This window comes from Salvia splendens, chromosome 8 (assembly GCF_004379255.2).
Source record: "Salvia splendens isolate huo1 chromosome 8, SspV2, whole genome shotgun sequence".
Classification (NCBI taxonomy): Eukaryota; Viridiplantae; Streptophyta; class Magnoliopsida; order Lamiales; family Lamiaceae; genus Salvia; species Salvia splendens.
Window position 1 is genome coordinate 6,598,089 of NC_056039.1, and position 13,792 is coordinate 6,611,880.

The 13,792-nt window shown below is 39.7% G+C and overlaps 1 protein-coding gene, 1 long non-coding RNA gene and 1 other non-coding gene across 4 annotated transcripts; 1 reads left to right on the plus strand and 2 right to left on the minus strand.

The window, feature by feature from the left end:
* The first annotated feature begins 534 nt into the window (after positions 1–534).
* On the plus strand, positions 535–1,850 carry LOC121745662. The gene is made up of 2 exons (XM_042139643.1): positions 535–1,791; positions 1,842–1,850. Exons 1-2 carry the CDS (start codon positions 535–537, stop codon positions 1,848–1,850), a joined length of 1,266 nt encoding a protein of 421 aa, XP_041995577.1.
* On the minus strand, positions 922–1,028 carry LOC121746307. Its single transcript, XR_006039006.1, has one exon. It is a non-coding gene; the product is annotated as a small nucleolar RNA R71 (small nucleolar RNA).
* A 9,322-nt stretch (positions 1,851–11,172) lies between the features above and the next one.
* On the minus strand, positions 11,173–13,431 carry LOC121744123. 2 transcript variants are annotated; one of them, XR_006038487.1, is made up of 3 exons: positions 12,992–13,431; positions 12,718–12,873; positions 11,173–11,705 (listed from the first exon to the last, which is right to left on the minus strand). It is a non-coding gene; the product is annotated as an uncharacterized LOC121744123 (long non-coding RNA). The 2 variants fall into 2 exon arrangements; XR_006038486.1 differs by having other exon boundaries at positions 12,718–13,431.
* Between the last annotated feature and the right edge of the window lie 361 nt (positions 13,432–13,792).

The window sequence follows — 13,792 nt, forward strand, 5'->3', positions numbered from 1 at the left end:
AAGTTTTGGCGCCGTTGCCGGGGAAGGCAATCGATTATTTAGCTTATAGTTTTTGTTTGTTTTTATTTTGTTTGATTTTTCTTTTGAGTTTTATAGGTACATTGTTCGTGTTCTACGGTGTGATAGCCATCTACCACGTCCGGACTTGAAGACGAAGGAGTGTATTATTTTAGGTAATTTTTAGCTAACTCTTAGTTTAGTTTTAGGTAGTTTTGTTTGCACTCTAGCACACACTTTTTATAGTACTTACCCCGAAGTTGTCGAGAGGTCTCGCTTTCGGTAATAGGAAATATTTTGTGCTTGTGCTTGGTGTATTTTCTGTTGTGTAGGTATTAAAAAAAAAAAAAAAAAAAGAAAGAAAAGTGAATGCACACACGATCACAGGGTACACCACCGTTTGGATTACTCTGTTATCAAAGAAGAAGGGTTAGAGGTACTTCAGTTGAGATCTTTCCGGACTATCCGAGTCCAATCAGAAATAACCGGCTTTTTGGTGAAGAAAGGGAGGATAGACAAGAGTCAGACGGTGAATCAATGGCTGAGAACAATGAGATTCCACCACCTGTGGTGAGGTTTGGCGACACTCTGAGATCGGGAATTGAGTACCCAGGGGAGTGTGCCTACGCAAATGACAACGTCAACATTCCACCTCACTACATCAGTTTGGTGAATGGAGGAAATCTTTTTCATGGACGGGATGATGAAGATCCGGTGAGCCATTTGAATGCCTTCTACGAGCTGACAAACTCTCATAGACCTCCAAATGTGGAGCATCATCGAATTAAGAGGGCCCTATTTCCGTTCTCATTGAGGGAGAAAGCAAGAGGGTGGTATGACTCATTACCGGGTTACAACATAGCAACATTCCAAGAGCTGAAGACATTGTTTCTTTTGGAATATAACTCCCCAATGAAGATCGAGAAGTTGAGAGAGGAGATCACATCTTTCCGACAGAAATATGACGAGTCTTTTGCAGAAGCTTGGAAGAGATTCACGGAGATGATAAGGAAATGCCCAAGTCATGGACTAGCTCCGGGGCATGACCTTTTGAAATTCTACAAGGGACTTAACAGTGAAGGCACGGGACTAGTCACTGCAGGTTCAAATGGGAACCTAGATGATTTAACTCACGATGAGGTTAGAGCCTTGTTTCAAAGGTTGGCCAATAATCAAAGGAATTGGCATAATCCAAGAAGAGCAGCTGAGAAGGTAGGAGATACATTTGGTGCTACCAAAGATGCAGAAAGAGTGACAGCCATTGAGGCTCAATTGGCGGACATAAGCACTCAAATGTCATCAATGACAAAGGCAGTTAAGTCTCTTCAATTGACTCCTCAACCCCAAGCTGTGACTGTGATGAGATGTGGATTGTGTCAAGGAGGGCATCATACTGATCAGTGCCCAAGTCTTCAAGGACCTCCCGTGGAGGATGTGAACTATATTGGCAACAATCGCCAAGGGTTCAATCAAGGCAACCAATACAACAATCAGCAAAATTGGAGGCCTCAACAAGCAAGTTGGAATCAAGCCGGTCCTAGCAACAACTCGGGTAACCAATGGAGGAACAATACTCAACCCCCGGGTTATGAGAAGAAGCCATCAGTCGAAGATCAGTTGGGGCAGATTCTCTCTTTCATGACTAAGAGTCAAAAGGAGAACGAAAATTTCAAGGAAAGGACGGTGGAAAAGTTTGGGCAGATGGATGCGACAATGAGGAATCTTGAGACGCAGATAGGGCAGCTTGCCACGGCATCACACACGAGGATTCCTAACACCATCCCGAGCAATACCGTACCTAATCCTAGAGGCAATGAACAGTGTAAGGCAGTGGTCTTGAGAAGTGGTCGTGAGTTGGATTCGACACCATCAATGGACGGCCAAGGTACTTCCGGCATCTCACACGCAGGGGCGGATGAGATGTTAGGCTTGCATTCCTCGCACGCAGGGGCGGACGAGGCATGTAAGGGAAGTCCCGCGTTGGTGCAGGGTGCCCAACATGGTCAAGAACAGGCTGCATCCGGCAGCAAGGAAAATGGTGTAGAAGCCGAGTTAAGTGAGAAGTTTTTGGCAGAAAAGAAGGGAAAGCAGAAAGTAGAGATGGGATCAAATGGACAGCTGATGACAAGTCCGGCATTAGACCCGAAAAGCAAGTTCAACTTCCCTGATCACATTCCTCCTCCACCATATCCACCGAAGAGGAAGAAGAGAGCTCCAAAGGAGAAAAGCTTCGAGTGGATGATGAACGTGATTCGAAAAGTGAATGTGGATGTATCGTTGGTGGACCTCTTCACTAATTTCCCCAAGTTCTCCAAGTTCTTTAAGGACATGATGGCAAATAAGGAGAAACTTCAAGATGAGGGGATAGTGGCATTGAGCATGAATTGCTCACAATTGATTTCGGGAATGATGCCAATGAAGAAGAGGGATCCCGGAAGTTGTGTGATTCCTTGTGAGATCGGGAATACAATCTTCACAAAATGCCTATTAGATCAAGGATCGGGGATCTCACTTATGGCTTTGAAAACTGCTAGAGCCATTGGATTAGAGAAGAGGATGGAACCCATCGACATTGCTCTACAATTGGCTGATCACTCCATTGTGAAGCCCACTGGAATAGTAGAGGATGTCTTGGTCAAGGTAGACAAGTTCGTCATCCCCGTTGATTTCATAGTATTGGATATGCCCGAGGACAAAGAAGTGCCAATTCTATTTGGCAGACCGTTTCTTGCCACAGGGGACGTGTTGCTAGGAGCAAAGGACAACTCGGTCACGTTTAGAATTAATGGTGAGCAAGTGACCATTAATGTTGAGAAAGCGATGAAGCATCCTAGTGATGCAAAAGCGTGTTTTAGAGTTGATGTCCTCGACAAGTGCATTTTTGACAAGATGTGTTGCTCGGCAAGAATAGAAGGAAGCGTGTATGATAAAGGAAGCTTGGAAAGAGACTTTGGTTCGACAATTAAAGTTGATTTTGATTTTGATGAAAGTGAGGATGCTCAAATTGATCAACCAAGTCTAGAGAATGAATGTGTGGTGGATACTTTCGTGGCGGATGTGCAGCCCTCAATTGAAGTACCACCAAAGCTAGAATTGAAGCCACTCCCGACAAATCTGAAATACGCATTCCTTGGTGAGGATGAATCTTTACCGGTTGTGATATCGGCGATGTTGAATGATGAAGAGGAATTGAAGTTGATAGAGCTACTGAAGTCACACAAGAAAGCTCTAGGTTGGTCCATTGCCGACATCAAAGGAATTAGCCCCGCAATATGCATGCATAAAATCTTGATGGAAGATGGAGCTAAGCCGGTAAGAGAGAGACAAAGGAGGTTGAACCCACTTATGCAAGAAGTGGTTGAAAAAGAAGTGAAGAAATTGCTGAAATATGGGATGATCTATCCCATTTCCGATAGTGAGTGGGTTAGCCCGGTACAATGTGTACCAAAGAAAGGGGGAATAACCGTGACCGTCAATGAGAAGAATGAGGTTTTGGCAACTCGATTGGTGAACTCATGGAGAGTTTGCATGGATTATAGAAAGTTGAATACGGCGACGAGAAAAGATCACTTCCCGTTGCCATTTCTGGATCAGTTGCTCGATAGGATTGCGGGTTATTCCCATTATTGCTTTCTAGATGGATATTCGGGGTACAATCAGATTGCAATTGCCCCGGAAGATCAAGAAAAGACGACATTCACATGTCCTATTGGTACGTATGCCTTCCGCCGGATGCCTTTTGGGTTGTGCAATGCACCGGCTACATTCCAACGTTGCATGATGGCAATTTTTTCCGATATGAATGAAGACATTATGGAGATCTTCATGGATGATTTCTCCGTCTTTGGATCCTCATTTGATCTTTGCTTAGAAAATTTGAGACGGGTCTTACAAAGATGTGAAGAATCGAATCTCGTGCTCAATTGGGAAAAATGTCAATTCATGGTCAAAGAAGGCATAGTGTTGGGACACAAGGTGTCGGAGTTGGGATTGGAGATGGATAAGGCTAAGATTGATGTGATTTCGAAGTTACCTCCCCCAACAAATGTGAAGGGCATCCGTAGTTTCCTTGGTCATGCAGGATTCTACCGAAGATTTATAAAAGATTTTTCAAAGATTGCAAAGCCACTTTGCAACTTACTTGAGAAGGATGCCAAGTTCGTCTTTGATGATAAATGCCTTGAGGCATTTGAATTGTTGAAGAAGAAGCTAGTCGAAGCTCCTATTATTATCACACCGGATTGGTCGAAGCCATTTGAATTAATGTGTGATGCTTCGGACTATGCTGTGGGGGCCGTTCTAGGCCAAAGGAGAGACAAGGTCCTACACGCCGTCTACTATGCTAGCAAAGTACTCAATGAAGCTCAATTGAATTACACCACGACGGAGAAGGAAATGTTAGCAGTAGTGTATGCCTTTGAGAAGTTTCGGGCATATTTACTTGGCACGAAGGTGGTAGTGTTCACGGACCATTCAGCTATCAAATATTTGATGAATAAGAAAGATGCAAAGCCTCGGTTGGTGAGATGGATTCTCTTACTACAAGAGTTTGACGTGGAGGTTAAAGACAAGAAGGGGACCGAGAATTTGGTAGCTGATCATTTGTCTAGACTAGAGGGATTGGAAGAGACGGAAGATGAGAGAAAGAAAAGGATAAATGAGAAATTTCCCGACGAGCAAGTGTTGCAAGTGGAGGCTCGGGAAACATATGTGCCGTGGTTTGCCAATTTGGCAAACTACCTTGTCACGGGCATTATACCAGAAGGGTTGTCATCTAACCAAAAGAAGAAGTTTTTGAGTGACACCCGCACATATGTTTGGGAAGATCCGTTTCTCTTCCGGATTTGTAGTGATGGAGTGATTCGAAGGTGCGTTGGAGAGCATGAGCACCTTCAGATTTTGTCTGCATGCCATGATTCGTTGTATGGCGGCCACTTTGGAGCACGACGAACTGCTTTTAAAGTGCTTCAGTCCGGATTCTTTTGGCCATCGATCTTCAAGGATGCAAAAGCCTATGTCGAGAGATGTGACAGTTGCCAAAGAACCGGCAATATCTCGTGGAGAAATGAAATGCCGATGAATAACATTCACGAGGTAGAACTCTTTGATGTTTGGGGAATAGACTTCATGGGACCGTTTCCCAAGTCTAATGGGCAACAGTACATTCTTGTAGCTGTTGATTATGTGTCCAAATGGGTAGAGGCAGTGGCCTCGGCAACCAATGATGCCAAAGTGGTATTGAAATTTATCAAAAATTACATCTTTAACCGCTTTGGGACACCGCGAGCTATAATCAGTGATGGAGGAACTCATTTTTGCAATAAGTTATTTGATAACCTCCTAGGAAAGTATGGTGTCCAACACAAGGTTGCTACCCCTTATCATCCCCAAACAAGTGGTCAAGTTGAAGTCTCCAATCGTGAGATTAAGCGGGTGCTAGAGAAAGTGGTAAGGCCATCTCGGAAGGATTGGGCTCAAAAGCTAGATGATGCTTTGTGGGCCTATCGAACGGCGTATAAGACCCCGATTGGAACTTCACCATACAAATTGGTATTTGGGAAGGCTTGCCATTTGCCGGTAGAGCTTGAGCATAAAGCTTTTTGGGCTTTGCAAAAGCTTAATTTGGATTATGATGCTGCAGCCGAGAAGAGGATGTGCGATATGAATGAGATGGATGAGTTTAGGCTTCATGCATATGAGAGCGTTGATCTCTACAAAGAGCGTGCTAAGAGGGTACATGATGCAGCCATTAAGCCTCGTCAATTCCATGAGGGACAACTGGTCCTTTTGTACAACTCTCGGCTTAGACTGTTTCCGGGCAAGCTCAAGTCAAGATGGTGGGGTCCCTATGTGGTGCACAAGGTATACCCCTATGGTGCTGTGGATGTTCGGGATCAGAAGAATGGTAGCATTTGGAAGGTGAATGGCCAACGCTTGAAGGCCTATGTTGGAGTTGAAAGTGGCACGGAGACAGAAGAGGTGGTCACACTAGAGAATCCGAAAGTGTAGACCAAAGATGAAGAAGGTCGAGCCAACGACTATAAACAAAGGCGCTGATTGGGAGGCAACCCAAGTTTTTATCTTTCTTTTATCTTTTGGTTTCATATGTTGGAGGTTTTGTTTGCTCAATTCTTTCCTCCAACATTTATTTTGAATTGAGTGTTTTTTTTTGTAGTTTTTGTTCTTTTTGTAGGAGCAACTGGGAGTTAGGATTGGAGCTTAGGAGGAAGCACACCTGCAAAGGATTTTTACACCCACCCTCCCACCCGAACGCACTATGGACGTCATGCCAAGTTTGGGGGAGTTTCCTTTCCCTTTACTTTATTTGTCTTTTTTGCATGCATTGAGGACAATGACGCATTCAAGTTTGGGGGGGTTATGAATGATTTGTGATGTTTGTTTTTGGGTGTTTTGCTTCATAAAGATGTTTTGAATCTATGTAGTTGACGGATGCATGCTTTATCTTCGGCTTTCTGGTTAGGAAATCTTGCTTGATCTTACTTGATCTTTGAAGCTTAGGATGAATGGAATGGGTGCATGAATTTATTTGAAAGAGCATGTTGTGATTACATCCGATTTCTTAAGTTGAGGAGAGTATGAAAATCGCATGACTTGTGGAAATTATTTTGGATTGATTTGCTTTATCGAGTGAAGTGCTTGCGTTCGTTTGTGTTAACGATTTGGGAGGATAAGGCACTAGGTCTTTCCATGGCCAAATGATCACATGCCTAGTCCATCAAATGATCCCCTAGAAGCCACCTTGAGCTTAATTTCTTATTCTTTGTGTAAACACTTAGCCAAACACTTAGCCACTGAAATAAGCCTAATTTTAGCCTCATCGATAGACCTTGCTACTATTTGGGTGCTAAATACAAGTTGAGCTTTGTGGTTTGAGTTTGAGTGTGGGTGGTGAATTGTAAAGAGTAGACATTTCTAGACTTGATAGAAGGTGAAAAGAATGAAGTTCTAAGAAAAAAAAAAAACAAGAAAAAGAAAAAGACGACCTCCAAATTCACAAAAGTCGAGGTCTTTACAAAAACAAAAAAAAAAAAAGGAATAAGTTGATGAAATAAAGATAGAGCTTCTATGTTTGTTTGTGTAATCTCGTCTGGAATAGATCTCAAGTTTGGGGGAGTGTGGGTTTGGTTGTAATTTTTCGTTGGTTAATCTTTGGAAGGAAGTTGTAGGAGGGAAGATTTTGGCACTCAAATGTGTAGCCTTTGAGCTCACTATCCATACTTATCCTACCTCGTCCCTAGCCCCATTACAACCTTGAAATAAGACCTTGGACCTTATCGTTGATGCTTGTGGATGTTGTGTAAAGAACTTGGTAGAGTTAAAGAGGTTCGATTTGAAATCTGTGAGTCTATGTGGTTAGTAGTGCTTGATGAGTCGATGATGACGGTTTGAGTTGTTTGATCGTATGCTCGGACTTACTTTGAAGTGCACCTTAACTTGACGTTCTAGGGGGATGAGTGATTGTTCTTGAGAGTGGGAAATCTTGATTGGAAATGTTGGGGGTTTAGATTTTGTCACTCACGTCCCTACATGATTCTTTGTGATGAAAATCTTTGCGGGTTAGATTTGGTTGAGTCTTGGTGCTGAAAATGTATCTTGCTCGGGGCGAGCAAGAGCTTAAGTTTGGGGGTATTTGATGCGAAGCATATTTCTTATATTTTTCCCCCTAAACTACACATTTTCCATGTACTTGTCACTCATCAAAGTGTATTTGTAGGGAAGTTTAGGAGAGTGAAAGCTGGAAGTTCGCAGGTGAAATGGGCAAAGCATGAGAACGCCCGGTCGGGCGATTCTGAGCTTCAAAACGCCCGGTCGGGCGTTACGCATAAGGATTCCAGAAAGTTCGCCCGGTCGGGCGGTTAGTGACGACACAAAACGCCCGGTCGGGCGTTTCACCGCGATACCCCTAGAAGCCTTTCGCCCGGTCGGGCGTTTCGTTCGTTAAATTCGCCCGGTCGGGCGTATTTGCCGAGTAACTTCTAAATGGCAGTTATTTCAGAAAAGGAGGGGATAAGTTAGAGGAAAGAAGAGGAGAAAGGTGACGAATTTGACAGAGAAAAAAAGACAGAACGGAGAAGAAGGAAGAAGAGAAGAGAAGGAGGAAAATCTACCCGACACTCCGACGATTCGACTCCACCATCCAATTCTACTCCGAAAGAGCATGCCTTCTACGGTTTTAATCAGTGAATTTATCATGTATCAAGGCTAGGCTCATTTGTTGCTCCAAGTTGTGAATTAGACTCGTTAGAATGCTTCTACACTTTTGAACTCATGTTTGATATCATTGATTGTGTTTAATGCGTAATTCTATTACTTTAGAGGCATCTTTTGTGATAGATATCTAATCCTTGTTTATTGTCTCTTTAACATGGACATGGATGGATTAATCAATTGTTATGCTATCAAATTAAAATTGTTCAGAGGATAATTTGATAGTGGATTAGGTAAGCTCGTATAGTAGATGATGTTAGATTCCCGCGCTTCCGCAGGAGTTGAATGCCTTCGAAAATTAATTCATGGAACAAGTGTTCAGCTGACTGTGAATTATACGTCGCAAACATGTTCAGTGCAAGCGATTAGGTTGATAAGTTAATCCCAATTTTGTGTGTGATAAATGTGTAGAATGATTCGAGTCTAAGGAGCAACTTGGAGTGACCTGTTTTTCTCGTGTTTAAAATCCTTGCGTAGTTAGTTTGTTAACTTAGTGTCATTAATCATCAAAACCAAAAATCGAACCTTTTTATGCTTTGTTTAGTGTTAAGTTTTAATAATCATTCCCTTCCCTGTGGATCGACACCTAAAATACTACACACGAAGCTGTATTCTTGCAGTTAGTGATAATATTTGGGTAATTAATTTGAACTTGCGTGCGAAATTGATCTGTTTTACAAACCAGTATTATCCACATCAATAATACAACGAATATTTGGTTTTAATTTTATTTATGATGAATTTATATTTTTTTCTAATTATTATAGTCCGATGATTTTATTCTAATTGAATTAAAATATACCAACAATTAATGTGATTTGTGGCTGTGGCGTGTCCAATATTGGGCTGGACAAGTTTTTTTAGCTATGTATAAGTTTTTGTGACTGTGGATAAGTTTTTTTGTGGCTGTACCTTGGACTTGTCCACATTATTGTGAACACTCTTATGTCTGACTATACACCATTGATTACGCCTGGAAAATTGGACTAGGTCTTGGTTGCTACATAAAGCGTTGAGTGATTTTGGGGGTGGAAAGATTTTATATTTGCAAATTTTAATTATAATTTCTACCGCATAATTTTATACTAGTAGTAGTAGTTTTTTTGTCCCAGCATTCCTAAATTACCAAATCTATCATTTATTCATTATTAAATTTTGAAATTTAATTTTAAAAAGAAAATAAGATAAGTTTGATAGAAAGTGACATATTGAATCATACTCCCTCCGTCCCCAAAGAATATGCACTTTAGGGACGACACGAGTTTTAATGTAAAATTGGTAAAGTAAGATAGAGGTAGAGAGAAAAAGTAATTAAAGTATTGTTAGTGGAGAATGAGTTTCACCTCATTAGAGAGAAAAGATTTTCCAAAATTAGAAAGTGTATATTCTTGTGGGATGAACCAAAAGAAAATAGTACATATTCTTATGGGATGGAGGATGTAGTATTTAATTTGACACTTTTAAAAGAAAAATTACACATAAACCTTCCTAATTAAGCAACCATCTAGGGTTGGAAATTTAATTTAGTGATTGATTTGATAATATTCAAAATATCTGGTATAGATAATAAAATATCAAGTTAGTCAACCTGCTCAAATTAGCCAAAAACTTATCCAATTTTTTTTGTAAAACTCGTTAAACAAATGAGTCACTACTCTCATTTATTTGTGAAGATTGAAAATATTACATCACCACGAAATTAAAGGAAAAAGCACACTTGTTCCAAAAGTATTGGATTTATGTCATTTGACTAAAAGTATTGGATTTATGTCATTTGACTAGATTTGGGCTTTGGCCACTCACGTGATGTCCTTATCCTTAATTTAATCTTTAAATTATTCTTCACTCCACATAAAATTAAGTAAAGTAATGAAGTATTAGTACTTGGTTTAAATCGAAATAAATACTGTAAACTGTGATTTGGATATACATAACGCTTGACAGTTGAGTCTCTAATCGCTCAAATTAAATATTTTCAGTCTAAATTTTAAATATGATTCATTTAACTATCAAATTTTACTGATAAACCATTATGGAATTCAAATTTGAATAGTTAGATCCATTTACAATCCTAAGCTTGAATATATTTCTTCGTATAATAAAAAAAGCAAGACAACCAATCTCGGAAGACTAAGATTCGGAAGTTAGTTCGAGGAAATCATGGTTAGATTAGCTGATTAATTTGTCGTTTTCTAAATAAACACCATCTTTTTCTAACTTATCCCATAAAAAGTAATACTACCACCGACCCTTAACATTTACTCTTCTAGAAAAAAAGATAATAGTGGTCGGGTGAAACCAAACCGACCACGTTTTTTCTTAACACATCAACATCATAATTAACTAATAACTAACTACCACAATACCTGTCAACAACTCATGGAAAATGGAATCATCGCTCTTTATCTTAATTTTTTAAATAAATGTAAAAGTTTTTCCTGAATTACTTGGCCAGCAATTAGTTCTGTAGGCATTCAATTTATTCAAAATCCGGTCCATTAGAATTTTTAGAATATTAATGGGCCTACTATTGGGTTTATTTATAATGGGTCCACAATATTTATTCTTAGAAATAATTCTAAACATAGCCCATTTTTCATCAGATTTTAGGCTAGGACGATAGTTATTATGTAGTAGAATTTAAGTTTAGAGGCTACGAGAGTAGAGTTGCAATGTTTTTATTAATTTTAAAAATTAGTAGCTATAACGGTTTAAATGATTCTACACATAGAATTAGCCTTAACCTAACATAAAGAAAAAAAATGATACAATGTTTAACATTTTAACCACATTAATTTGCACCGGATTCTCTATTGCCAATGGCGAATAAAACTAGCCTAAATAAAAGCCTTTAATTTTCATATGTAATCTGGTCATTGACTCTTCATAAAAATAAAACCATTTTAACCTTTTGACGACACATTTGTCAGTGTTGAAATGTTTAACTAACGAAAATTAATTTTTTTAGTCAGAGATATTACTTAATAACGACATTAAAACGAGGTGGATAATACCATTGTTAGTTATGCGATTCGACACTGAAAAGTTGGCCCTCGTTGCATTATCCTTCTCATCGTCGTAGTCCTTGGCCGCCGTGTCGACCAACAGGTCCTGGACTCGATGTCGGTCATCCGTGATCACACCATTGTAACTAGGGCAGCTTGCTTCAGCCCACCGGCCAGTGACTATAGCAGTGTTTGTTCCTCCAAATGTCCTTATGGCGTGATTGGAACCCAAACCTACGACTCGATTGAAGGGTTTGAAAAGAGCTTGAAGAAACATGGTAAAACAAAGGAAAGTGAAAATTAAATGTTTTGCATATGCTTCTGCAATTAGCATACCGTTCAGGATCATTTCGAATCATAACACGAAGGCTTTACACTAGAGCATGTGAGAAGATGACTAGGGTTCTAAGGAACCCTCCAGCAGGTTACGAGTATTTCGTGACTGGGCACTTCAGGCAAAGGGCTCATCCAGTCCTGCACAAAATGAAGGACCATACTTATGAATATGAAATTGTTATTTCCTTGTTCATAAGAATATGTATGGTGTTTAAAAGGAATGGTGCTTATTGCAACCACCATCTGGATTTCTTAAAAGGAATGTTCAGCCCAGTAATTACAGAAACGGCCAAAACGTTGAAGTTATTGCTGCAAGAATGCAGTCAATGATCACCAGTAATGACAGTCTTTCACCACTCATAATAAGATTAAGTTCATAGATTCAGTCATTGAATAAGAACTAAAACTTAAAAAGGTAACATGAGTTTCATAAATGAAGCCTTTATTACTAAAGAAGATGCAACTGAATTACAGATTCTTGCATCACACACAAAAAAAATCAAATATTTCGCAGATCTCTAACAAAACAGTTTCAGTCAACATTTCAAGATCCAGAAACTAATTCAGATGTGCACAAAGCCTCCCAAAGAAAGATATAACAACCTCATAATGAAAGTATACATGAAAGCAAACATAAGGAAACTCGTATGGTGAACATTGCGCGGATTAGAGATTTTATTTAGGGAATTTACAATTTAGATTTTCTGTTAAACCAATAGGATAAGTCAGATTTTTTTGAGATTCTCGGATTTCTTATTCGTACGAGGGTTTTGTACATAGCAAACCTAGCACTCGCCTACTGCCTTGTCCAAATCAAGGTAATCATTCATGAAGTAGAAACTGTATATGTAGCAAAATCCAAAGAAACAAAGGGAGTATAATTCACTCAATCGCGTTCTAACAACTATCTAAACAAGGATATTGAATATCTGATTTTAATCGATTGCATTCTTAACACTGAATACCCTATTCAATCAATTGCATTATATCTAATCAAAAATATTGAAAGTCTGATTCAATCAATTGCACTCTATGTCTATCTAAACAAGAATATTGAATATGTGATTCAATCAACTGCATTCTATCCAAACAAGAACATTAATATCGGATTCAATCAATTGCATTCTATCTAAACAAGAACATCAAATACCCGTTGCTGCCAACTTGGGTTGCAATACACATGACATTCAGCAGCAATACAACAGAGCAGCAGCAGTAGCTTTGTGTACCATATGGAGTACCATTTATAGCCTCATTCTAAAGGTTCAAATTTCAGAACAGATGAAGCTGTTTTCTACTCAGCTGCCTAATCTTACAACAAAACTCCTCATAATTAGCATTAAAATGATAATGAATCAATAGATCTAACACTGACCATAATCATGAATCATACCCCAAACAGAAATGAACCAGTCGAAAAATACCTTGCGCAAAACGGAAGAGCGATTCAAGTTAACAAATCAGATCAACAAATAAGAGCACGGTTATTCAAAAAACAAATCCAATAACCAAACCACAGATAACAGATCCACTGGTCTGCAATTGAATCTGATAACCATTCACTCCATAAGATGAATCTCTCAATTAATCAGAGGTCAGATCAATTAAAACTGAAAAGACATATCACGAGTTTGTGCGTGAATCTAACATTGATCGAGGCCATTGAAATTCCAAATCTGGAGGGAATTCGACAATATTGAAATCGAAATTACTCCATAAATGGTGTGTGCCATGGACGTTAGACTCACGAACAAACTGGAAATATGCCTTCTCTCTCGAGGGCTACGAGCTGCCGGCTGCAATTTTTTGTGCAAACAAGAAACCTAATTGGGATACATGTATTCCTGCTTATACCGAATGGGGAATTTAGGGTATCCACGATAGGGCGGCGCACCGGCCGCCGTTTTTTATTTATTTATTAATTTCAAAATTTTTATTATAAATACCCCCACCATACACATCTTCACGCCCATTTCACCCTCTATCCATTATTCACTTTCTAATTTTTTTATCTCTAAAAATGCACGGTGAAGACGAAGAATCACAACTATCCTTCTTCCCAGCTGTGGAGATCGAGTCTCACTCCCCGTCCATTCCAGTCGTGGTCGCCGACATCCCGGCCGTGGCAACAGACCCAATTTCGGCCCAGCCCAGCCAATCTCCTCTGTCTGATGCAGATAGATTCGACCTGGAGCAGATGATGGGTTTACTGAGTCTGAGCTTAC